At 45.1% G+C, this 27485-nt stretch overlaps 1 protein-coding gene across 1 annotated transcript in view; it reads right to left on the reverse strand.

The window, feature by feature from the left end:
- FLT1 (fms related receptor tyrosine kinase 1) overlaps positions 1 to 27485 on the reverse strand; it is a 178965-nt gene that overhangs the window by 40384 nt on the left and 111096 nt on the right. Inside the window, exons 15-16 of the mRNA XM_014583107.2 lie at positions 12239 to 12345; positions 5754 to 5886 (exon numbers count right to left, since the gene is read on the reverse strand). Coding sequence (XP_014438593.1) covers positions 5754 to 5886; positions 12239 to 12345 — 240 coding nt within the window. The remainder of the gene's footprint in view (positions 1 to 5753; positions 5887 to 12238; positions 12346 to 27485) is intronic.

The following is a 27485-nucleotide window of genomic DNA, read 5'->3' on the forward strand; positions in this document are numbered from 1 at the left end:
CTGCGCTCTCGAGAAAGGTGGAAAGTGAGAAACCCCCCCCCCCCCGGGGGGGTGTCGTTGGCCACGCCACAATCTCTTCTCCTTCATTCTCCTCTCAGGATCTTAGGCACGCACACACATGCACCCAATGTGAGTTTAAGCCACTGGGTTTGGGACTCGAACCACGGTTGATTTAGCCCTTAGGGCAACTGCTGGTCTCCTGGTTTTCTTTTCATAGAGTCTTTCAGATGAGAGATGCTTCTAAATCCTGGATGTTTTCATTCATTGCTTAGTTACATTGTTACCAAGACATCATCCCTGTGTTTCACCTAAGCCCCTTTTCCTTGCCACTCAAGGTCATTTCTTCTGATCTGTTTTCAGCAAAAATGGAGGAATAGAGAATGATGGTTTCTGCAGTTATGTCACAGTAATGTTTCATAACTTAAAAAATAATCATTAAGTCATTTCTCAGACTTTTTTCCCCAGGCAAAATATTCCCGGCCTTTCTAATGTGTCTCTATACAATGACTGCATATCCTCATGGTTCAGTGCATGAGCTCATCAACGGCTGGTGGCACTTTGTTTCATTCTAGAGAGGTGGTTGCTAAACGCTACCGCAGTAACAAAGCCTGTACCAGCTATGTTGTGTTATAATGGCTGCTACCACATTTCCGTCCCCACCTTTGAATGAGCCACTTGGGTCACGGGCAAGGACTACGTTGGAGTCTTTCTAGTACCTCACCCCACGCCTGGCCCCTGTAAGGGCCCCTTTATGTCAGGGTAGAATGGAGGGTAGCATTTGGGAATTCGTGGGACACCTAAAGCAGGTACCCTATAGCCCTAGGTAGCTAGAGAGGCCTGTGGGGTGGTGACCTTAAGACTGATGCCATGTAGGGAGGACGCCCTATCTACTCCAGCTATCTTTGTTACAGGGGACTTCCTTTTGCACGATTAGAAAACAGCTAAATAGCATCTAGAGAAACAGTGCATCTCCAGTATGGCACGCCCAAAGAAGAGTAAGCCAAAGAAGGCATTCTATTTTATTTTTTATTTATTTTTTTTGGTTCTTCTGGGAGGAAAAAAAATAAACAACAACAAAATGCCACTGGTCAAAAGGAAATCCTGGCAGTTAGAGAGTTACCCCTCCTTTCCAGCCAACCTCTTTCTCAGACTGTCCTGATAAGCCTTCAGTTAATTAACCTTCCTTCCTCCCTTCCTTCCTTGCACTCCAATCCCTTCCCCCAAAGGACTTTTTTTTTTTTAAAACCTTTTTTGTAAAGTTTGTAATGAAGATTTCCTGCTTCCTCACCATATTAGAACATTTATACTTTTTTTTTCCTTGAAGACAGGTTCCTGCTGTGCCCCGATCATCCTACCTCAGCTTCTTGAGTAGTTTGGGCTATAGGCGCATGCCTGGCTTTTAGAGTGGGCTGGAACTCAAGCCTGGGCCTCATGTGTGGCCTCAGCCTGCCAAGTAGCAATGCCCACCAGTGCACACGACCGCACAGGGTCAAGAACATTTATACTTCAAGGTGCAATTACTCAGGGTCAAAAATGTCTTCATTTTGCCTCTGCTTAAAAGCTTCTCCTGCCTACCACCCCAGGTATCCAGAGAGGACGTGGGAAAGTTTCAATTACAGCCTAATTATAAGTGCCTCTGTGTGACTGTCTCTCTGCCTAAATCTTATGGGGACGAGCTGTGTGTCAGGAGGGAACACTGGTGAGACTGCTGTTTTTCTTCTTCAGAAATGTACCTGGACTGACTACTAAATGTCATTCCTTCTAGAGCATACCACACGAGCAGAGACAGAGTCTCTTCTTCCTTCTCCATATAAAATCGCCCAAGAAGTAGATGACAATGGGGAGTCTCAAGTTAAACTAGAAGAGTCTAATGAACCCTGAAAGTACTGCAGGCGGAAATCACGTGTGGGAAAAGTGCTAACAGATGTCTCCTCCAGACTGGCAAAGCCTGGTACACTTTGGTTTATTTCTTTTATTTAGGATAAAAAAAAACACAATGTTTGTTCCAGCTGCAGTGGTGTAGGCAGTAGGGTACCGCTACATAATAGTGAAGCCACATGAGACACCCAGGTGCAGATCCTGGGTGGACTTGAACATGCTGGACATGCCCATGTCTACCTGTGATCCTGACCGACTGGGAGACCGGGAAGACCGTAGCAGGGCAAGACCCTGTCAAAGGTACCCCACCCCCCATCGTGAAGCAAATAAGCTTAAGGATTTTTACCTTGAAAAAAAGGAAAAGGGCCAGCCAGTGGTATGGTGGTTAAGGCACTGGATCCCACATGGCCAACTCCAGAGTTTGAGTCCCAGACCTGACAGCTTGAAAAACACACACCAAGTGCATGTGGGTGCATGCCCGAAATGCCAAGACAAGGATGGAGGAGAAGGGATTGCAGTGTGGCCATCCTCCCTGGGTGTGACTTCTCACTTTCCCTCTTTTTCTGTGTCTCTGTCTTTCTCCAGCAAGTACACATGTCCTATGGCAAAAATCTTTGAAAAAAAGAAAAAAGAAAAAAGAGAGAAAGAGAACAGTGTTTTCCTTTCACAGCGCTTTCTACCATCCAACATGAAAAGTGTTCTGAGCCTGAAAAACATCAAGATCATCTCTGCACATACTCCTGAGACTCTTGCTTGTGGAATCCTGCAGGTGCAATCCTTTCTCTAGCCTCAACGGCAGCCCCCCATGCATGCCCTTCTCAGCCGTCACAACACACTCGGTTGTAACAAGTGTTTGAGGACTTTACTTCTACCAGGAAGAATGAACTGGTTCTCACTTGGCTTCCTTCAGCCCTTTTTGTTTATCCTGTTGGAAGCCGACTGCTGCCTCATAAAATAGCACGAAGCTATTATGGGCTCTTTAATCATCTCAAGTGTTGGAATCCTTCCTCAGACCCGCAGTTCCAGTTTCACGGAACCCACTCGCACTGGATTTGACCTTGCCTGATCCTTCTTTCCCCTTAAAATTCCTTTTGGTGTTGCCTGGAATGCCACTAACTAGCTTGGAAATGTGCTAGGTCATCACCATACAATGCAATCTCCGAGAATGTCTTGGGCTGGCCGGACGCCTGCACACCCTGGGGAGAGTGCACGGCAGCCTAAGCAGGGCCCCTTTGGCCTTCGGGACTGGCCTTAGAAGATGCAGCACTGGTTGGTCTAGGCACTTTTCGCTTGCCAGATTCCAGACTCCCTGGGTTGTTTCCCACATTAGCAATCTGACTTCCAATTATTTTCCAATAAATAGATGCAATGCTAGACATCATCCTAACTTCTGTAATACATTTATAGGAGTTGAGTCATCTCCCAGGGCTAGTGAGGAATCATGAAAAAAAAAAGGGAGGCGATATTTCTTTTGTGTCAGACATTTGGATGGTAGCAACACCTTTGACCCAAGCTGCAACTGCATCTGTCTGCCAGGTACAGATTCCCTCTTCCTTCACCAGAGCTGCTGAAAGGAACCAGCAGAGTGGGGACCAGACACCCGCTCCACACTGACAGCCCAGCCGATGCTGCCTGTCACACCAGCTTCCTCTGGCCATGGGCTGGACACACCGTTTCCTTTCACTTGCCCAATGTTACTTCAGATTCCTTTCTGACATTTATCTGGCTTAAAAACCAATACCTCTTGGTCCTCCTTGCTCCCATGTTAGTTAGTTAGTTAGTTAATCCAGGGGCATTTCTCCAGGCCTCGTAGCCGCACTCCGCACTGAAAGACTAAGTTAGCAGACTCGACACACTTTCTCTCACTCATCAAAGACACGTATTCTATCATTTGGACAACAGCCAAGTCTTAGCATGGGGCAATTCCGGAAAGAGCTATAGATACTCAGCAAGGAGAATCTCCTGAAATGGGATTATGTAAACCCACAGAGCCCCAGGGGAATTCTGGTGGAGGGATTAGCAATTTGCCCAAGGTGACATGGATCATGGTGATAGGAAGGGATGAGGAGAGGGGAGGGAAAGTTCACGTGTCCTATCCTGGAAGAAGCATGTTTGACGGTGACTCAGAAGTCTGGAAAGCTATGTGGCCTGAGCATGGCTCGTGGTTGTGGGAAAACGATCCCATGCGCCCTGCCAAGGTCACCGACGAGCTGACAGGGTTTGGGCTAGCTGCCATCTAACGTGGACTCGCACAAGGAACTCATCCAGTGTGCCACCTGCCCTTAACTATTGTAAATTCGGTTGATTTTCCCCCATCAGCAGCCATGGCGGGCTTTCTCCTGTCTCTCCTGCTTTTAACTGATTTCTTCCCCAAATCAAACAGAATAGACTCCTGGGACCAGTTCTTCTCAGCATAAGCAGAATCATTTCAAGCCCCAAGTGAATACCAAGAAAAGCCATTTTCCCCCTCTGACCCCTCACCCTACTCCAGGAATAGGGTTTACACGTGGGGCGAAGGGCGAGCCGCTGATGTGGAACAACAGGCTCTCCACACGAGAGTGACAAGCACCAGGAACACTGGATCCACAATTTGTTTTCCGAGTTCCAATATGAATTACGTACACAGGAGAGAGCAGAAAACTTTCGGAAGCCAAGATTCGGACATTTCAGGTAGGAGCACTCTCGGTGGGCCAGAGTGAGGAGAGTGATTTGCACTGAGAACCTGAGTTGGGGGTCTGGGAGGCTAAAGTGAGGGACAGCGCGTCTGCCTGCTATTTGCAGCACCTGCACTGTCTGCGAGAAGCAGTCCTCGCTCTTCAATGACCCTCCTCCAGGGCATTCTCCATCCGGGCATTCCGACACCCAGGAAATTCTGAGTATACAATTGGTAGATTTGTGCAGTGCAGGAGGCTATATATATACATATATATATATTTACATATATATATATAAATTATTTATTTTGCATTCATTCACTGAACATCATCACAGCATACAAGGTGCAGTTTCCCATATCTCACCTTTTGCCATATCCCACCTTCCTCCCACTCTATTGAAAGTACTTAAATCGGGACCAGCAGTTGGCGTAATGGCCATGTCGCTGGTCTCCCATGTAGTCTACTGCGGTTCAAGTCCCCAACCTGATGGCTTAAACTCACGCCGGGTGTGTGGGCGTGCGTGTGTGTCCGAGAGGAGAATAGAGGAGGAAGGGTTGTGGCCTGGCCATTCCCCCTGGGGGGAGATTTCTTGCTTTCTTGTCTCTCTGTCTCTCTCTGTCTGTCTGGTGAGCGCATGTGCCCTATAGCAGAAACCTCTCAAGAAAAAAGAAAGCAGTTAGATCGATTAAGGTATTTTGTTAACCAATAAAATGTAGGAAAGAAAAAAAAAAGGAATGGGCAGGAGTTTTGATGTAAGACTTCACCAAATGTTTGGTTTCATTGTTCTCTGCCATCCTGAGTTAGAGCTGCAGGGCCCATACCTAGCTCCTCTATGATTCCGGTACTTTAGATGGACCAGGTTTGCAAGCCCCCACTGGACCTGCACTCTCCTCTTTCCTCTTCAGTAGGGACTTCTGCATCTCTCTCCAGAGGGAGATCTTTGAGGACAGAGACCCAAACTCCTTTGTGTCCGCAGGGCTTAGAACAGTGTCTGCTGCTCAGGGCAAGTGTTTAAAAACTGTTGCGTGAACAGACAGGTGCTTCCTTATCACCTTGTGCCATTGTCTCAGCGCTGCATTCGAATTATTTACCACTGCATCTACCCGCCTTGCTGCTTTGTGAGCAGAATCCCATGTATTTTGCATCCCTCAGAGCACCGTATTTTGTATGCAGTAGGTGCTCAGTAAAGGCTTGTAAACTCTTAAACATGTACATTACCCAGTTTAAGTCTCTCCCGGGCAAACTCCCACTTGCTGGCATCGTAAGGGAGCCGCTCACACTGTTCGTCCAGGGGAACTTCATCTGGGTCCATTATAATCGAGAGGTAGTCCGTCTTTATTTCAGAAGAAGACTGGGAAATAAAGAGATCTCAGAGTCACCATGAAGCAAACAACTTCAAGAGCCCCGATGTCCAATTTAAAATAATACTAACAGCTGGTTCTACTTGGGGTCATTTGGTTGAAACGATGAGACTGGGTACAGAAAGCACCCCTCCGCACACGCATCCACACCTCACACTGCCATGTCCACGGAAGGACTCCTTATTATCCCCACACGACATTTCTGTAGTGCTAGCTCCACCAGCCTATCTGGGGTGAAATGCACTCAAATTCTCCAGGGACCTAATGAGTCATCTTCTGCTTAAATACATGATGGTCTTTCTAAAAAATGCAAACAATTTTTGTGAAGTCATTCCAAACAATGACTAAAAATAACTCTCTGTAGCCATTCTGTACAAGCAGAATATACATTACAGATGGGCCAACAGTGGGGTCCCTTGCGGCAGTTTTACATTTGCAAGAAAGGCCAGAAGTGGCAAAATAAACCCAGGATCCCTGGGGCACTGAAAGTCACATTTCTTTTTCTTTCTTTCTTTCTTTTTTTAAAAGAATTATTTATTTAATCTTATTTATCATCATTATTATTTTTTAATTTGCTACAGGGCACTTGCATTCACCAGAGAGAGTCAGAGAGAGAGAGAGAGAGAGAGGGAAAGTGAACAAACAAGTTGCCAGGTCCAGGACTCCAACTGTGGTCGGCCATGTGAGAGTCCAGTGCCTCAACCACCATGGCACCTGCTGGCCCTGAAAGGTGCATTTCTTATGAAGTGTTTAAACTCAGAAGGCCTGACCTCTCAGTTGCTTCCACTACCCAAAGACTATAGGGTCCACTAGTGAGATAAGGTTTACCTTCGGTGAGAAGTAGAAACAAGGCCAAGACGCAAATGTGGCACATGGCTTGTACACAGCCACATCTGAGTTCCTTTGGCCATTGGTAGGATGACAAGAGAGAAAGGCATCGACCTTGCTTGCTTTATCTTGGTAATGCAAATCTAGCCTGGAAAATACCCTTTATTTCAGATCATGAATAGCTGTATTTGCGTTTAATGTCTTAGATTTATATCAACAGGTGTACTTCCTATTAACGGGCAAATTTCCACAATTGATGACTCCATTTCTGTGGGCAGATGCTTGGAGCAGACAGAAAGGAAGCATGCTTTCCCATATAACTCTTGCCTAGTAGGCATGCACTTCATTTAAATGAGTTTGGGGACCCTTCCTTCTGGTACTTTTTTTTAAAAGAATTATTTATTTAATCTTATTTATCATCATTATTATTTTTTAATTTGCTACAGGGCACTTGCATTCACCAGAGAGAGTCAGAGAGAGAGAGAGAGAGAGAGGGAAAGTGAACAAACAAGTTGCCAGGTCCAGGACTCCAACTGTGGTCGGCCATGTGAGAGTCCAGTGCCTCAACCACCATGGCACCTGCTGGCCCTGAAAGGTGCATTTCTTATGAAGTGTTTAAACTCAGAAGGCCTGACCTCTCAGTTGCTTCCACTACCCAAAGACTATAGGGTCCACTAGTGAGATAAGGTTTACCTTCGGTGAGAAGTAGAAACAAGGCCAAGACGCAAATGTGGCACATGGCTTGTACACAGCCACATCTGAGTTCCTTTGGCCATTGGTAGGATGACAAGAGAGAAAGGCATCGACCTTGCTTGCTTTATCTTGGTAATGCAAATCTAGCCTGGAAAATACCCTTTATTTCAGATCATGAATAGCTGTATTTGCGTTTAATGTCTTAGATTTATATCAACAGGTGTACTTCCTATTAACGGGCAAATTTCCACAATTGATGACTCCATTTCTGTGGGCAGATGCTTGGAGCAGACAGAAAGGAAGCATGCTTTCCCATATAACTCTTGCCTAGTAGGCATGCACTTCATTTAAATGAGTTTGGGGACCCTTCCTTCTGGTACTTTCCCCTACATAGGATCCGAATTGGGGTAGAGGAGATGACCTCCGCATACACTCCATTTCACACCCACCACATTCTTCAGCCCTGACTCGCCCTGTTGCTGGCTATCACGGTTCACCTCATCCATCACTTGCAAGCCTTCTCCTTCTCACAAAAATTATCACGGAAATGTGTGACAGATAGCTCAAGGCAGAAAGGTTTGCCTGGCCTCAGCCAGGGATGGGAAACGAAGATACGGGGCGCACTCGTCAGGGGCTGCACTTAGTGTCGGACGTAGGCCCAGCCTGTCAGACATCGGGGTGCGTCTGTGAGCTGTAGAAGAGAACAGCCTGCTGCCCCTGTGCTGGGAGTGCCCTGGAGAAGCCCGCTGGGACAGATCTTAGGACTACACTTGTCATTGTCAAAAGCCAGGGCCACGAGAAACAATCTTCAGTCCTCAGAGAGCAGAGGATAGCGAAAGCTGGCAGGGGACATCTTGGGTGTATGCAGGATGTGTCGGGGGATGGCAGCTGTGTCGATGGGACAGGAAGCAGGAGATGGTATTCGGCCTCCCATGTGGCAACTATGGAACTTTATGGTTAATCTTAGCACGGCCGATGAGAGGAGACACCAGACAGAGCTTCAGTAAGGGCTTTGAGGAGAGTACGATAGTAGAACGTTAGTGACAAATATTTATTCTTTCCATTGACATTAACACTGAGCAGCTACTAGGCGCTTGGCACAGAGACTGCACAGCTAAGTGCTTCAGAGCCAGGCATGGCAGCTGGCGGCCTGGGTCTGCATCACAGCTCAGCTTCTGACAAGCTGCACGGCCGTGGGCAAGCTGTTTAACCTCGCTAAGCCTCTTGCCTTATCTGTAAACTAGTGATAGTAATGGTACTTATCTCTAGGGCTGGTTGTGATACGGAACGAAATGATCCGTGTGAAGCTATGATTCTATCGCTGCCCTGTGCAGTGTTATACTAACATAGATAAAATGAAATCCTTATCAATAAGGAATTTATACTGTGGTTAGGAAAACCCCATGAAATCTTTTGAAATCTTTTTTTTTTTTTCTTCCCTTGGTAGAGGTTTTTTGCCTTAGGGCACACGTACTCGCATGGGAGAGACAGAGACAGTAAGAGGGAAAGTGAGAAATCACCCCCAGGGGAGATGGCCATGCTACAATCCTTTCTCCTCCATTCTTCTCCTGGGATCTTGGGCACACATGTACAGGCGCCTGGTATGCGTTTCAAGCCACTGGATCTGGGACTGGAACCGCAGTCAGCCATATAGCCATATGGGAGTCCAGCAACGACTGCTACTCCATCTGCTGGCTGCCTCGTCTTTTTTGTTTTGTTTTATTTTGTTTTGTTTTGTTTTAGATTTTGCTATAGTGTGTATGAGCTCACCAGAAAGAGACAGAGAGAGAAAGGAAAAGTGAGAAATCATCCCCTCCAGAGGGATGGCCATGCTGCAGTCCCTTCTCCTCCATTCTCCTCTTGGGATATTGGGCACACACACACACACACACACACACACACACACACACATGCCTGGTGTGATTTTCAAGCCAGGAATTGAACTGGAAAGATGGCCAGGTGGGATCCAGAGCCTTAACCTCCATGCCACCTGTTGGCCTGAAAAAATATATATATTTTGAGAGTGTTTTTGCTATAGGGCATATGCACTTGCTGGAGAGACAGAGAGAAAGTGAGAAATCACCCCTCGGAACAATGGCCAAACCGCAATCCCTTCTCCTCTATTCTCTTCCTGGGATTTTGGGCGTGCATGCACACACACCATGCACGCACAAGTGCCTGACATGAGTTTCAAGCCTCTGGATCCAGAACTTGAACCAAGGTCAGCCATGAGGGAGTTCAGCACCTTAACCACTATACCACTTGCTGGCCTCTGAAAATACTTTTTGATGCCTTGTTCCTCTTTGCCTCCCACGACCAATCCCTTTTCAAATTTGGTGGGCATATTTGTGAGATAATAATCTCTTGCTCTGATCCCTTCTATTGACATCAACATTTCGGACTTTCAGAAACAGAAGGGGCCTCTTCAATGTAGTCCCAACGAACCTTTCTGGTTTTATTTATCTCCTGTATGCTTGGTAACTAGACATTTCCCCAGTCTGAGGAATAGGAAGGGGTAGGACAGGCTGTGCTTTTCTGTTTCTTTCCTCCCAGCCACAACATTCAAAGTCTGTCTCAAGCTCTGGTTTCTCTGAAGTTTTGGCCCCTCTCCTCCTTTGAATTCCTACGGCCCTTGTACCTTCCTACAGATTTCGCAAGTTTTTCTGTTAGATGTATTTTCCTCTATGATGTAGCTCCCCTTTTGAAACCCGTGTCACCTCTGTTTTCTTCTAAAGCAGTGGCCTTGGTTGTCATGTCTCAAAACCAGTCTCTCTGTACAGCAATGGCCTGATGTTCGCATGTACCACCCAAGATGGCTGCTAGCCTGTCCTCACCTACCAGTCCTGAAAAGCACACACCCTGAATAAGTCTGAGGTCAAACAAACTGCGTTCGAGACTAAGCTCCAGCTCTACTGACTCTGGACCACTTACGTTAGCTCCTCGAGCCTCAATTTTGCTCTCCATGAAATGGGAATAATAATATTTTTACCTCTTTCCATTTTGGGAAGGATTGACTGGGAACCTGCATGAGGAACGTCCCACAAGACCTGGCACACTCAGAAGGGCCAGTTTCTAGAAATTGAAGAGACCTTGTCACTTCTCAGGTCTGGCCGATTTTACCTCCGAAGTATCTCAGCTCTGTGGTTTACTTGCTCAGAGCCCCACCCTTTCTTACTTGGACCGCGTGAAATCTCCCAGGCCGTGTCCGTCTGTTCACTCTTGCTCCTCTGGTCCATTCTCCACACAGCAGCCACAATAATCTTTTGAAACATGTATTGGTCACACCATCCTCCACCTCCACTTCTCTCTTCTCCCCAAGGCTTCCCAAGGCTTTTAGAATACAGGTTAAATTCCTTACCAGGGCCTCCCAGTCCTGCCTGTCCTTGTAGCCTTACAAAACTTCTTGTCTCCCCTTGTTTTCACCCTTGCAGCCCTACTGGCCATCTGGCAGTCTTAGTTTTTCGCTGTATTTGCCATCCCCTACCACAGCCTCAGATATGCTGTGTTTTCTGCCTATAATACTTTTCCCTCCATCTCTCCACTTTTTTTTTTAAGTTGCCAGTGGGTACATGTGCTAGCCAGAGAGAGACAGAAAGAGAGAGAGAGAGAGAGAGAGAGAGAGAGAGAGAGAAATCACCCTTCTCCCATTTTCTTTTGGGATTTGGGGCATGCACACACATGTGCCCGGTGTGTTTCGGAAACTGCTGGGGCTGAGGTTCAATCTGTAGTTAGCCATGTGGGATCCAGCTCCCATAGCCAGTTACTAGGCTATGGGCCTGGCCCTTTCCTTCCTTCTTTGTCCGACCACCCAGCCCTCTTTCAGCTAACTCAGAGGTGCAGTTTGACATCTGTGTGTGTGGTGGATGCGAGTTTGTCTCCTCTCCAGGCTGCACACTCCAGCATTTGGTCTCCATCGCCATCAGAGGGCCTCAGCAGTGCCTGGTCTGCTGCACTGAACAGGCAATATTGGCAGGAGATATTTGGAACATTCACGAATGAATGAGCGTGCTTTTCCCAGTGAATTCCAGAGAAGCAGGTTGAATTGCAGACCTAGTCACAGAGAGATGATGTTTTGAACTAGAACCAGGATCTCACAGTCTAAGAAACTTAATTTTATGGCAGGACTCAACTCAGAGAGTACGGAACAATTGTGCCCTTGTTTATATTGCCATAATGTTACGTGAGAAAGGCCAGAAGTGGATCTTCAGTTCACCTTTCTTTCTCATTTCTTAGCAGCAAGTCAGGTTAAAAAAATGAAGCCCTCATGGGTCCCATGCTGGATTTAAAGACACTATTACACGTTTTCATATCAAAAATATTTCTTTGAGCCTGAGAAGTAGTCATCTGTTCATTGTTCTAGCTTTTCTTTCAGATACTCCACATGAATGGTTTATTTTCAGTGTTCATCAGGTCAGAGATAGGTACAAAGAGGAAGTAAAGAAAGTTGGGCCAAAGTTTTTTTTTTTTTTTTTAAAGGATTTTTTATGTAGCTTGCTACAGGGTGCATGCGCTTGCCAGAAAGACAGAGAGAGACAGAGAGACAGGAAGCGAGAAATCACCCACTGGGGGATGGCCATGCCACAGTTCCTTCTCCTCCATTCTCCTCTCTGGATCTTGGGCACTCATGCACACGCACCCGGCGTGAGTTTAAGCCACCGGGTCCACGACTCGAACCGCGATCAACTACATGGGAGTCCAGCGACATAGCCATTATGCTAACTGCTGGTTCCAGTCCCACATTTGTTTAGTGCCTGTTCGACACATCAGACCAGACATTTTAGAATATTATATAAAAAGAAGCATAGAACTTTGTGTTCTTACCCGTTTCAGTTTTCGGATGAAGAGTGTTAATAACAGCCAGAAGAGTGTTGCAGCCACACAAGTACACGTCAGAGTGATCAGCTCCAGGTTAGACTTGTCCGAGGTTCCTGGAAAGACAAAATCACCAAGAGGGGCCAAAAAGAAACTCTTAAACTTAAATTTTCTGTTTTTTTTTTTTTTTTTTTTTTTTTTTCTGTTTTTTCTTTTTTTTTTTTTTTCCATAGGGCACATATGCTCATCTTAGAGAAGAGAGACAGAGAGAGACACAGAAGGGAAAGTGAAAAATCCCCCAATCCCCAGGGAAAATGGCCACACTGCAGTCCCTTCTTCATTTTCCTCCTGGGATTTTGGGCACCTATGCACATGTGCCTGGTGTGATTTTTGAGCTTCCAGATCTGGGACTCAAACCATGATTGGTCATGTGGGAGTCCAGTGCCTTAATCACCATGCCACCTGCTGGCCCTTCTTTGTGGTTTTATAAAAGAAGCCCAGTGCCCCCAAATGGTTCGTCATAGCGAATATAATCTGCTGGACAAAACTAATCTCCGGGACAGATAGCTCACCTGCTGAGTCAGGCACGGTACACAATATAACGTAACAAACTCAGCATAAATTCAGACAACTTTCCAGAAATTTTGCTATTGAATTTGCAACTTTGTAATCCCAGAGATAGCTAATTAAAAATGGGGAAAAATTAAGGCAGGAACAAGAGCCCATTAAAGTGCTAAATCTGGAATATGTTAAATTTCCCTAATGGGTTTTAGAGGAAATTCTAAAGAAAAAGGGGGGAAAATGACATAAAAGGGCTCCTTTGGGACTCACAACATTCTTCAAAGCAGATTTGAAAAATAAAAATAAAACTCAAGGACGGTCACATTGCCTGCTTGCTCATTTTGGAACAGCAGGCTCAACCGCCAACATGCCGCTCCCTGCATCTGGGCTCTATTTCTGCCTCTTTGGTGGCCAGCCTGCAGTGGCTGAGGTGAGGCGAGAACTAACTACTGTGTCTGGGTTCTTCTCGGTCACCTCATTTGTGAGAATCACGGAGATCAAAATCTCAACACTGTACTTCAAGACCAAAGAGAAAAGATCGGAGGTATTGATCAGCTGTTGCTGATCAAAGAGGAAACTGTTTGAATTTGTATAGGACATCCCCATAGGCCAGAGCAGTGGTTCCCCACATACTGAATCCAGTGGACAGTTGCCCAGGAATTCTGAAGTAATGCCCTTATCCTTTAACGTCATTAAAATGTGACAGAGGTTTACATTAAGCCAAGCAAAGAAGTACAACTTTTTCTTTTCTTTTTTTCCCCAACCTCCTTTCCTTCCTTTCTTCTTTTCTTTCTTTTTTTTTTAATTTATTTTTTTGCCAGAGGGTGTATGTACTCTTTTTTTTTTTTTTTTTTTGAGAGGTTTTTGCTATAGGGTGCGTGCGCTCGCCAGACAGAGAGACATAGAGACAGAAAGCGAGAAATCACCCCCCAGGGGGGATGGTCACGCCGCAATCCCTTCTCCTCCATTCTTCTCTCGGGATCTTGGGCACGCACACACACGCGCCCGGCGTGAGTTTAAGCCACCAGGTCTGGGATTCGAACCACGGTCGACTACGTGGGAGTCCAGTGACATAGCCATTATGGTAACTGCTGGTCCCATGTTCTGGGGACTCTATTGAGGGCTCACATGTATTAATGTAAGCAAGACTCATGGCAACTCTTTGAGCTAGACTATACCATCTTGGAATGGAGAAACTGAAATACGGAGATAAGACGTTTTGCCCCAAATCACACAGCCTGCAAATGGTGGCGCTGTGATATGTAACCCAGATCATCTGGTTCCGCATGCTTAACCACTAGGCTCCCAAGGGCACCCCACTTCCGCCTTCTCTCTTATCCTTTCAGCCTTTATGACTCCATATTAATCACTTCCTCTTAGCCACAGGCCCTGCTACAAAGTCTCTTTCAGTCTGGAGTGGAAACTGACATCTTTTCCTCTGTACAGTCATCACAAAGTCCTGCCCGTTCTATGGCTCATGGACTCGTCATGTCCCCTTCTACCTCAGGTCACTGAAGTAAGACTCTGTCAGTTGTCACTCGCTTCCTACGCAGCCTTGAATCTGGAGCTTCTCCTTCACCTCTGCAGCCAGAGTGATCTCACCAAACCAGAAACTTCACCCCATTGCTTGCCTCAGCCCCAATTCCATCACTTGTTCTCCATTCCCATCAGAATAAAAATCCAGATACAGTAGGCCCTCTGTCTCTGTGGGTTTAGCGACCTCTCGTTCAACCAACCATGAATCAAGAATATTTGGGGAAAAAATGGTTGCATTTGTACGGAATATGTAAGGCTTTCCCCTAAACAACACAGTATAACAAACTACTTAAACAGACCTTGCATTCTAAAGCTGATTTAAGGTGTACTGGAGGATGTGTATAGGCTATACACAAATACATGCCATTTTACGCAAAGGACTCCACCATCCTCAGATTTTGGTATCCATGGGGATCCTAGAGCCAGTCCCTCATAGAGGCCAAGGGATGACTGTACTTAAAGTTTACTGACTGCACCAGCCTGTCTGTACCGCCATGCGTTGGCTTCCAACTGTTTTTCTACCAGAGTGTGAGCTTCCTGGGGACAGCGGCCACGTCTTACTTATCTTATTCACCCTGCTCATCATATGGGTGAAAGAATGGATAAATTACATTTTGTTTATTTGTCTCCAAAGAGTTTCATGAGGCTTTCAACAAGCTCAGAGTCAAACCCCTGTTCCTGTGCGGTAATTCAACAAACAGGATATGTTCCAGAGCTGTTCCAGCTGCCAGTACGTCGCACAGTCTGGTATCCAGATCTGAACTGATGAGTATACTCCAAGTCTGGGCCCTACTGCTATGTTACAGATCAAGGACTCCCTCTTCCTTAGAAAAGTTATGGGTTCTGGGCCAGCAGGTGGCATGATGGTTAAGTGCTGGATTCCCACATAACCGACTGTGGTTTGAGTCTCGGACCCAGCATCTTGAAAATCAAGATGCGGGTGCATGTGCCCAAGAAGAAAATGGAGAAGGGATTGTGGTATGGCCATTCCCCCAGGAGGTGATTTCTCACTTCCCCTTTCTCTGTCTCCCTCTGTCTCTCTCTGGGAAACACATGCCCCCTATGGCAAAAACCTAAAAAGAAAAAGGGATACGGGTTCCTGTTCACTATGTCCCCAGTGTTTGGGAAAGGGCCTGGCACATAACAGTCATCCTGAAAAATCGTGTTGGAGTGAATGAATGAATTTGGCTTCATTTGTGGCTTCGTTGATTTGTGATTAAATTTCCCTAAACCTCATGAGATTGATAACAAGTTCCTTAAAGAAGTTTCAAAGTACTCATCCTCACAATTGGGAATAACATAAACTCAAGTTCATATGAGTTTGGATTTCTTCCCCTACATCGTGAGGTCTAATGTATGTACACACACACACACACACACACACACACACACACACACCCTTGCTTACGCTGCACATATGCTTTGTGAAATTTGACTGGAACCTGCGTGGGACATAGAGGCCTTTGGCTGTCAGAGATGCTGATAGCATCAGAAGACATGGCACTGTCTGCACGAAACCTCCGCAGATGCTTCCCGAATGGAATGTGCTGGGAGAGGCCTCCTCTGATCATGGGAACTTTCCCACTGCATTCCGTGGGGGCAAGGAACTGACCCCCCAAAGTCTAATTCCACAGTCCTTACTCAAGCAAAATTCCTTTCGGTGGGATCAAATGTGTTTGTGTGCAAACATACATTTAAGGAGTCAATTCATTTGAGATGAACCTTTATTAGGTGGGAAAGACTTATTAATATTCAGTACTGCCTACTGGAAAATGAAATTAGAATTTTATATTATATGATGGAGTATCTGTGCTCTCTCTCCTGTGGTAACTAGATCTGGTGCTCAGTTTGAAAAGAAGCAAACAACTGTGAGGATAGGCTGATTGAAGTACACCCTTAGGTGTTTTCTCAGCAGTCAAATATTCACACATTGGTCTGACCCGATCCTGCTTCAGCTCACTGGTGACAGCTGCTGAGCTCAGGGCGGGCGTGAAACAGCTCAGCTGTGCAGGGCAGGGAATAGAGGCTGGCAGAAATGTGGGTGGGAGGGGACAGTCCAAGTTAGTGCTGGATCTCAGGGGTATCACCCACATGCTAGGCACGCTAGGCCAGCACCAGGACACAGTACCAGGTTGTTTTTCTTCGGGAAACTAACAAGAACGTGGCCGATTTGAGAGTGTATGGTAATTGTGCCTTTTAATGAATGATGGCTGACCCTGTTGTGTGGAGTGTTCCAAGGAGTCTTCTGTGTCAACTACCCTCCCAGACTTCACACCATCCCTCCTGGAATAGGAAGGGCAGGTGCCACGGAGGAGATGGCCCAAGTTCTGACGGATGGTGTTTCTTGTCCAGAGTCTCTGCAGTACATTGTGTCCTGCGCTTTTCTGTTGGCTTTTCTGACAGCAATGGCAGCTGTCCATGCACGAGGTATTCACACCAGCTCTCACATGTGGCACTACGTGGCACCAGGCCACTTGAATCAAAAGGCATCAGCATCCATCAGCCCAGTTCATGCCATATGAAAAAAAGTTCACGACAATGCATATTATGAAAACTATGCATGGATTTCAAAATTTTTGCAACAAAATTCTACTTTTCCATGAACTCCTTGATGTTCCCATAGATAACCAAATGAAGTTCCCAGAGGAGTGAGTGAAGGAAACACCCTGAGCTAAAGATCAGGGCACTTTGGCCCAGGTACTGTCTTGAATCAGGGACTGAGCACAAGTTTCATCAAGAAAGAACAAGGAAACTATGTGGCCTTGTAGTTCTATGGGACTGGGACTCTATGACCCAGCTTCCTCTTCCTTAAAAAGTGGAGATGACAACAGTCCCTACTCGCCGATGAAGTATTGAACCTGGTATCAGTGCTCTCCCCACTTCAGGCCATCCCCCTTATCCTGTCCTTTATTTCATTTTCCCTTATCACGTTTTAGACCTTAAATGCAAGATGATTGGTCTTTTCATCCAAATGTACTTCATGCATCACAATGTACCGTTTCTTTTTTCAAACTAATCAAACTTTGACCCAGATTCCCATGTTTTCTGCAGATGATTGAGCCAGTGCTTCTCTGAGAAACCTCACTGACACTACAGGGCAGTTTAAATGCTATTATCTGGTTCTATTGTTACTTGAATTTGAGGTCACTGTTTATGTGGGTTTGTCTACTAAACTATTGCTATTAGGACCTTCCAACACTAGCCCAGAGTCTCTATAGAGATTTATGTATGGATGAAAAGAATATCGATCAGGTCCACCTAGACCTGACTCTCAGCATTCCTGATCAACATGAGCTAACCAAGCCATGCCACCACTGTCTAGCTTAAACTCAGTAGCCAATAATCCAATAAACCTTAGTATGTGGTTCTACTTAAAGCTTATTGAAATACCAAAACCAGGGCCAGTAGGTGTCATAGAGGTTAAGGTGGCTGGATCCCACATGGCCTACTCCCCATTTTGAGTCTAACAGCTTGAGAATCACAATAGGTGCGTGTGTGTACATGCCCCAAACACCAAGAGAATGGAGAAGGAAGGATTGTGGCATGGCCATTCCCTCAAGGAGTGATTTCTTACTTTCTCTCTATTCCTCCCTCTCTCTGTCTCCCTCTGGTGAGTACACACACGCTATACCAAAAACTAAAACAAAACAAAAATTTGTAAGTCAAACAGGAACTTTACAGTTTAGAATGTCATTTGGGTGACTTACTGGTTCAATATAGGAAAAGTATAATGTAGTAAGTGTAGTGGAGATGGAATTTTAAACATAATATTAACAAACTAGTGTTAGATAATCCTTAAAAGGTTTTTCTGATATGTCAGATATGTTTTAAATGTGTTAGTCCTTGTAACAACCCCATAAGGGATGGTATGCCATTCTTTTCTTTAAAGTTATTTATTTATTTAGGTTTTTTTTTTTTTTTTTTTTTTTTTTGCCATAGGGTTCGTATGCTCACTGGAAAGAGAGACAGAGAGAGAGATAGTGAGAAGGAAAGTGAGAGGTCACCCTCAGTGGGGATGGCCATGTCATAATCCCCTTACCTCCACTTTCTTCCTGGGATTTGGGGCATGTGCGCATGCATGCCTGGCATGACTTTCAAACCCTGTGTCCATGACTTCAGCTGTGATTTACCATGTGGTTAACCACCATGCCCCCTGCTGGCCCCAGTATGCCATTCTTAACAAACCTGTTTTGCAATGAGAAAACTGAAGCACCAGGAAGGTAAGAAACTTGCAGGTTACGTGGCTCAGGAGGCACCTGGCCTCAAAGTGGGTCCTCTAAACCACCAGGGTTTCCTGTTTTAGAGTTGAGTGGCAGAACAGAGTGTTCAGATGTGGTTCCAGTTCTCAACTCTGCCACTTCCTAGCTGTGTAACCCTAGAAAAGTCATGTAGCCTTTCTGGGTCTAGACTCTCACTTTTAAGTAACTACACTTCCTTGTAGGATTTTTCTTTCTTTCTTTTTTTTTTTTTTGGAGAGGTCTTTTTGCTATAGGGCACGTGCGCTCGCCAGACAGAGAGAGACAGAGAGACAGCAAGCGAGAAATCACCCCCCAGGGAGGATGGTCACGCTGCAATCCCTTCTCCATTCTCTCCCCGGGATCTTGGGCACGCACACACACATGCCCGGCGTGAGTTTTAAGCCACCGGGTCCGGGACGCGAATCGCGGTCGACTATGTGGGAGTCCAGCGACATAGCCATTACACTAACTGCTGGTTCCCTTCCTTATAGGATTTTATAAAAATTAAGTAGGATAATGTGTGTTAAATGCTTCAAACAATCCAGTGCGTATTTCGTAACTATGGAACTACAGATAATGATATGCAGTCTCAGGCCTTCGTAGAGTCTAACCAGGTTCGCTAAGCCCAACACCCACTTCTGAGGTACTCTACACAGTTTCAGGCCAGCCGGGCCCTGTGGAAATTCCAATTTGCACAGGAAGAATTGAGCTGAATATTACTTTAGTTTGAAATATTTTGCCTCAATTATTATGCCTATGTATAAATATCTCATATCACTTTAACTGAATTCCATCACCATTTTTTTGAATTCCTGACTCAGGCCAGTTTTATGACATTGTCTAAATTCGAAGTAAAAAGGCACCTATGTGAGGTCTTTAAAAAGTTCATGGAGGGCCAGACTGTGGCTTGCTGGTAAAGGTGGCTGGATCTGCTATGGCTGACAGTGTGGTCTGAGTGCCAGAACAAGCAGCTTGAGAAATACACCAGGTGTGTGCACACGCCCAAAATCCCAGAAGGAGAGAGAAAAGGAGGAGAAAAGATTGCAGCATGACTATGTCCCATGGGGTGTACTTTCTTACTTTCCCTCCCTCTCTTTCTTTGTGTCTTTCTGGTAAGCACGTGTGCTCTCTGGTAAAAAAGAAAAGTTCATGGGAAGGCAATGAATACAATTTAAAAAACTATGCATGGATTTCAAAAATTTTTGCATCACAATACATGTGTACTGTAATTCCATGTTTCTGTGAATTTTTTGAAGTGCCCTTATGTATCCTTGTCCCTCAGTCCTCCTGTGTGGCATTAGTGAACGGCCACCTCACCAGTCTGTTTTGAGCACTGTCCTTTCCTTGGGGAGTGCCTCTCAGTTGCTAACACTCAGGAGAGCAATACCACCAATCCCCAACACGGTCATGTCAATTAGTTTATCACATCCTTCCTCTGGGCCAGGACGGCCCTGGGAGTGAATATGGGGACTGGATTCAGCAAGAGAGGAGCCAAAGTGGAGGACAGTCAGAGATCAGAGGGATCAAAAAGGAGAACTGAAAACTGATCGCTGGCCCAGAGTAAAATAAAGGAGCAGCTAGCGGCCCAGGACAATTTTGTTCTGAGATTTTTTTTTTCTATTCTTGATTTTTCGAATTTAATTAGTGAACATAACATATATTCCTACTATATGGATACTTTCTCAAATAAACATTCTTTATTAAGCAATTATTTAATTTTATTTATTATTATTATTTTTAAATTTGCTATAGGGCACAGGCACTCATGAGAGAAAGAGAAGAAAAGCGAGAATCCAAACTGCCAGATCCAGGACTCAAACTGTGGTCAGCCATGTGGGAATCCAGTGCCTCAACCACAGAGCCATGTGCTGGCCCCTCAAATAAATGTTAATGTACAGTAATTGTGGCAAAAACTTTGCAGATCACACCCATAATGTCAAATATTTAGACATTATTAGACTACAGGACCTAGAGACAGCCCTTTGGTGCTTTCCATGATTTTTGTGTTTATCAGTCATCCAGAAAAATGTTTAAAACAGCAGTTGTTATAGGGGCTGGCAGGTGGCATGGTGGCTAAGGAGCTGGACTCCCACATGGCTGACCATTGTTTGAATCCCAGACCTGGTGACTTATTTACTCACTCCCTCTCCTCTCTGGTCCAATTAAAAAAATAATAATATTAAATAAATAATTATTTTTAAAAAATGTTAGTTGTTATCATTCAAGTTGTTTTCTCTTGTGTAATTATAAATGTTACTGACATATACTGAGGTCTAATCTGTTATAACCCAGTTCTTGGGATTGGATGGTGGTACAATGGTGAAATGTGATATTCTGTAAGATGCACATGGGAAGATTCTAGGTTCATGTTCAGAGACCTCCTTAAATAAACCAGGCACATGAATGCCCACGATCCAGGCCTGGCTGAGGATTTCCCTAGCAGGTAGTTCATGGCATCAAGACTCTGTAGAGGGTGTGGTCTCTTGCTCTGTCTCTGCCTCTCCCTCTGTCTCACGCATGGAAGAAATAAATAAACGTTTTTTTCTTTTAAAAATTATTTTATTTAACTTCATTTATTTATTTATTTATTTTAATTTAACCAGCGAGGGACAGAGAGAGGGAGGAAAAGTAAGAGAGTAAGCCTTCAGGAACTCATCTAAGACTCAAACTGTAGTCGGCCATGTGGGAGTCCAGCACCCTTAACCACCATGCCACCTGCTGGCCCCAGTAAATAAACTTTTAAAAAAGACTGTTCTTATACGCATTGTAGGTATTATTTACAATAGCTTAGTTTTAAGTCCTTGCGTGAAGATGTGTTCATTGTGACAGTCCCATCGAGCTCCATCGTTAGAGGTGCTATGATAATTCCAGGGATGACTTTGGTTCCTAACAGCCTGGCTGTTGGTTTAGATACTGGAACTTCCCCTTTGGTTCACCACGTGTGCTCATGCTCATACTCCATCCAAACCAAACAGGACCTCTGATTATTTAAAGAAGCTACTTTGACTCCACAGTCCATTCATCCCTTTCAGACACAAAAATAACACATTGTTTTATCTATGAATATAAGAATCCTTTTTCAAAGGAAATAAAAAGAGCAGACAGTTTCCTTCCTGGCGAATTCATGAACCTCTTTAACTCTGTAAAACATAGCCACAAACACAACCCATTTGCCTGGTTTCATTTCCTAAACTCGATTTGACAAGATAGGTCAGTGCGTCGGGTCCATTTGCACTTCACAGGAAATCAAGTCTAAATCTAGGGAATAGTCCATGGCCACCAGGGTGGTAAGGGTAATGACTTAGACTCTAAACAAGAATCCAATTGCAATTACAAAATTATGAAGCAGGTACTGCCTGCAAGTGTTCTCAACAGCATCCCCCAAATCGCACACTTTTTCTTCAGTGAGCCCAAAGTCCTTCAATTCAAGATCTGGCCTCTAGCTCATACAAGCAGGTTCCTACGGCTCCTGTAACAACTGCCTCTTGGAAATTTCATCTCACTTCTTTGGTTCTAGCTATCTTTTCTGTTGTGTTAAATGTTTCCTCTGCCAGAAACTTCCTTTAGTATTTGGGGGGAAAAAAAATCATGTTACTCCCAAGTTGTCTTTTTTAGACTAAACATCCTCATTTTTTGGCACTTCTACCAACACCCGATCGAGAATCTGACTCCATTTGTTTGTGTCTCCTATATGTGGGCACAATATTTCCAGTATGCATTGATAACTTCTAATCAAGTCATCTGGTTTTTCTGCAAATCCCATTTTTAAGGCAAAGTGGTTGGATACAGCCATCAGTCTTCAGAGGGAAAAAAAAAATGACAGAAGAGGGCAAGAGAGAAGGCTGAAAAATTATATAAAGCAGACGCAACTTAAAAAGCATGGCAGTTGGGGGTCATGGGTCAAAAGGAGTTACACATATAAAGTGTCTGCAGCTGCCTTACAAACCGCATCATTTCTCTAAGTCATACAGAAGATCAGTGAGGGAAAAGCGGCCCTGAGTCAGGAGGACCAATTCCATAGAAATTCAATGGGCCAGCCCATGGGCTACTTAGTATTCAGACTTGTCATTGCCGAGAGGGATCTCTCCATGTATTCCGTAGAGGGTCAGTTACCCCAGAACTCATCGGCTCCTTCTCGCCTTGTACCCCTTGTCCATTCAGCATCCTACAAGGCATCCTCTAGGGTCAAGTCACACACCGAGTCCTTCTCTGACTCTGTGAACACCCTTGAGCTTTTAGCTATTACTAGTAGCATGGTGTTGTCTGTTTTGTACAAACTTGTGTTTCTACTTTACCCGTAGAAGGAGCCTGGAATGTTCGTTGATCTGGTTCATGTGCACCTTCATGTTCTTTTGACTAGGTTTCCTTTTTCTCTTTCTGATTAGCTTTGTTTTAGACAGGGTCTTGCCTCCTTATAATCCTCAGGCCTCAGCCTCCCCGCTAGGACAGGGCTGTGCCCTCCTGCTGGTTCTTTTTCAGACAGGGTCCTGCTATGCTGTGTGGGCCAGTTTCAAACTCATGATCCTCCTGTCTCCCTCTCCTTGAGTCACTGGGTTCATAGACACAGGCCACTGCACCCGGCCTTTAGGTTGGACCGGGAATTGACAGCCTGTTGGGTGTAGCATCCTAGCAGCATGCCCCGCTGTGGACTGGACAATGTATTTCTTTATCTCTGACATTAACTAGTGATTATCTAAGCAGATCAACCTAACACCCTGGAGTAGAAAAACGAGTACTCCAGAATGGTCAGCTTTGAAAGACACAGACCAGTGCTAGGAGAGCAGAGGGGAAGCAATGACGGTGAGGTGAGAGGTCAGGTATAGAGTAAGTGACATGAGAGCAACCGTGAGTTTTAAAGGGCGAGTTGACCGTCAGGGCAGGGGAAATGGGAAGGAAGGATGCTCAGACAAAAGGAAATGTTCAGACACATAAGGGGAGAGAGGTGAGGGAGAGCTCAAGCGTGTTCAGAGACTCACAAGTAGCTTAGACGGAGTGCTGGGTGAGAGAGGAAAGGGGTACAGACGAGGCTGAAGAAGCCTGTGGTGGTCCTAGCATGTCTAGAGGAGAATGTAGGCAATCGGGAGTCACAAGATTTTCAACTGGGAAGTAACACGATATAAGATTAATTGTTGAAGATCACTCTAGAGGTTAGCGGGCGGCATGGCGGTTAAAGTGCTGGACTCCCACATGGCCTCCTGCGGTTCAAGTCTCAGATCTAATGACTTGCTTTCTCACGTTCTCTCTCTTTCTCTGTCTCTCTCTGGTGAGTGCACATGCCCTGTAGCAAACTGAAGAATAATGATATTGATAAATGAAATTAAATAAATAATTCTTTAAAAAAAAATCACTCTAGTCTATGGCCAAACCACTCTGAATGTGCCAGATCTTATCTCAACTCAGAAGCTAAGCAGTGTTGCATCTGGTTAGTACTTGGCTGGAAAAAACTTCCCTCCAGATTTGGGGGAAAGAGGTTTGGAGGAGTGTGAGAGGAGGAAATAGGTGGCCTGGCTAGGAGGCTAAGAGATGATGTCAAGAGATGATAAGGGTCAGAACATCAGCAATGGCAGCTAATATGCACAAGTTGAATGAAAACTCTCTCCCCTTTCAGCAATCAGCAGGAGTATGTGATAAAAGCTGATAGAGACTTCTAGAAATGATCAGTGTCATAGTATTCTAAATGTTGTCTGACTTGGATAACAGAGTCACAGGGTAACTGACAGGGTGCAGAACTAGATTTTATACTAAGGCCCTGCAGGCAACTTCAGAAGGCCCGTCAGGAATGAGAAAAGTGGAGGAAGGTTCACACAGGCATGGACTCGAGTCTCGGTGAGCCTTGGCTTCACCACCTGTGTGTTGTGTACTGTGGGCAAGTTACTTAACCTCTTTGCATCTCCATCTTTCCACTTGAAGACTGAGGATACTACCATCTACTTCTTTGGACTTTTACTAAGTTTATAGATTAACTATCTCAAGTGACGACTAGCATGTGCCTACATATAAAGATACTCAATAAATGTTTCCTGCTAAGTGCTGGGCAAGGAATGGGATACGAAGAAATGTCAGACAGTTCTCTCTTCAGAGCTTACCACTCACTAGGGAAGAGAGGCATATCAGTGCTGAAATCATTTTAAAAGGCAAAATAAAATAAGTGCTGAACAATGATCCTGAAACATGGAGTGATAAAGCAAAGGAGAGAATGACTATCTGGCTCAGCTATTCATCCTGGAGACTATCACAGGGTAGAAAGCATTTAAGCTGGGCTTAGAGGATAAGGAGGATTTCCCCAGAACAGGGAATGGAGCCTGGACAAAAGACCTCCCAGGCTGACATGACGAACAAAGGCTCCACTTGGCATCATGTGGTGAGTCAGGCTCACCAATGGCTTCTGGCTCTAATCCAGTCTAGGGGACTTCACAGTGCCACTGACCTGGCCCTGGGCAGTGAAAGGATTACAGCGGGGTCTCCAGAAGAACAGACTTATGGCAGACAGAGGGTGGGTGGTCATGGCTGGTGGGTGGAAGAAATTCTGTAATGTTGTAAACACAGTTTTAACCCAGATGAGCTTGGTGAAAAGGGCAATGGAGAGGAACTCTTTGGTGAGACCTACAGACTTGCATAAATGTCTCTACTTCATGCCAAAGCCTCTCCCAAGCTGCCAGATGCTCAGCCATGGCTGACCTAGAGCCTCTAGTAGAGAAGAGTGGGAACAGGTACGTGGCAAGAGAAGGCAGCCATGCTGTGGGTTGAGGAAGTCTGAGAGACAGGTCTGCCATGACTTGACTGTATGATTTAGGTTGGTCATTCCAGATCTCTCTGGAAGTTCATAATAACTGCTTTATACATCTTATGGGGTTGTTGTGAGGCTATGGGGAGAAATATCTGCTCTGAGGATTAGGCGGGCCTCCTTGCTCTCTGCTCTCCCTTTGCTAATGCAGCCACACCTGAGTGCCACAGCTGGAGTCCTTGTTGATAAGGCCCCTTAGCACACATTTGAGGGAGGAGGTGTTAAAAAGAGATGCTCAGTTAGTAAACCGTACCTTCCATGCATGAATCAAAAGAATATTTTGAAATAAGAATTATTGGGGCTGGCAGATTGTGTGGTAGTTGAAGACACTGGACTCCCACATGGCCGACCATGGTCCAAGTCCTGGACCTGGCGGCTTGTGCACACTCTCTCTCTCTTCCTCTCTGGTCAAAATTGAAAAATAATAATAATAAATAAATAAATTTTCTAAAAAAATCATTATTTGGGAGGGGCCAGTAGGTGGTGTAGTGGTTAAGGTGCTGAATTCCCACCTGGCCAACCATGGCTCAAGTCCGGGCCCAGTGGCTAGAAACTCATGCTGGGTGCACGTGCGTATGTGCCCAAAATTCTGAAGAGAACAGAGGAGAAGGGATTGCGGCTTGGCCATTCCATCTGAGGGGTGATTTCTGGCTTTCTGTCTGTCTGTTCGGTGAGTACACACACCCTAAGTCGAAAATCTCACTCTCCCTCTCAAAAACAGAATTATTTGGGAAACAAATAGATTGTTACTAAAGGTATTTGGGGAATGCTACTCTCTCACTTTTTCTGAGACTGACAGTATACATCTGTGGTAGTTTCAAAATTTCAGAAGACTGAAATGTTCTTGTAAAAGAATGAGAATAATGTTCTGTTTTAAAGGAGTCTTAGTTTTCAGAGTTAAATCTTTAAGCAATGTAAGTTTCCAGGGCAAAAGGACTGAAATCCATTCTTCCTAGTCCTTCCCCCAGAAATACTTGCACATTCTGGAAACTACTGGCGAGCTTTGGACGTAGCTACTGACAACGTTCCACCGTTTTTGTGTAAAACTTCAACTTGCCATAGACGTTTATATCTAAGAGGTGCCAATGTGATATTTTATGATGCCGTAAATTTTATGTTTTGGACAATTCTTAGAACTGGAGAATTGAAACTGATCTAAACTAAGTTGTAAATGGAAGCCACATGGCCATAGTCAGGGTAGGACCAGGTCTCTTTGTATTTTGCTGTTCAAGAAACTAAAAGCCCTTTAAGGGACAAAAAAGAGAAAATATTTGGATTTTTTTTTTCTTTTCTTTCCTTTTCTTTTCTTTCTTTCTTTCTTTTTTTTTTTTTTTTTTTGAGAGGTTTTTGCCTTAGGGTGCATGTACTTGTCAGAGAGAGAGAGAGAGAGAGGTCAGAGAGAGAGAGAGAGAGAGAGAGAGAGAGAGAGATAGTGTGAAATCATCCCATAGGGGGTGATTCGCAATCTCTTCTCCACTATCCTCCTCCCAGGATCTTGGGCATGCACACACACACGCCTGCCATGATTTTCAAGCCAGTGGGGACTCAAAACTGTGGTCAGCCATGTGGGAGTCCAGTGACATAACCACTATCCCATCTGCTGGCCCTGGGATATTTTTCTTAATTTTCTTAGATGTGGTCTGTTTATTATGTGTTACTTTTTTTCTGATAATATTTTACAGCCTACTTCATTTGAAAAAACAGCATGTGAAACCGTTGGGAAGAGCAGCGCATGCCTAACTTCTGGGAATTTGAAAAAGAAAACAAATGAACAATTTTGAGTGTGGGGGTTCCTTCCCTCATCCCCACCCCACCCCCTTTTCTTCCTTCTTGGACTTATTTCTTAGAGGTAGGGACCACGCCGGCCATTCTCTCTGGGTCAGTGTAATCACACTGTCAGCAGCTGGGGTCCCTGTCTTCCGGGAACTGTTCCCCTGTGGAGACGGTGCAGGTCGTGGGCCCTCAAGGATGGCCAGCTGGTGCCTTCGCCTTCTCTTTGCCAGACAGAACCAGACAGTTCCTTCCCGGAGGGGCAGGGACTGGGGAGAAGGAGGTCAGGGAAAGAAACAGACTGGACTAGGCAGCAGGAGACCGGGAGGTGGAAAGTTAAACAAACAGGGAAATAGGTGTCTGAACC

Source organism: Tupaia chinensis, unplaced genomic scaffold, assembly GCF_000334495.1.
Source record: "Tupaia chinensis unplaced genomic scaffold, TupChi_1.0 Scaffold144045_1, whole genome shotgun sequence".
Lineage (NCBI taxonomy): Eukaryota > Metazoa > Chordata > Mammalia > Scandentia > Tupaiidae > Tupaia > Tupaia belangeri.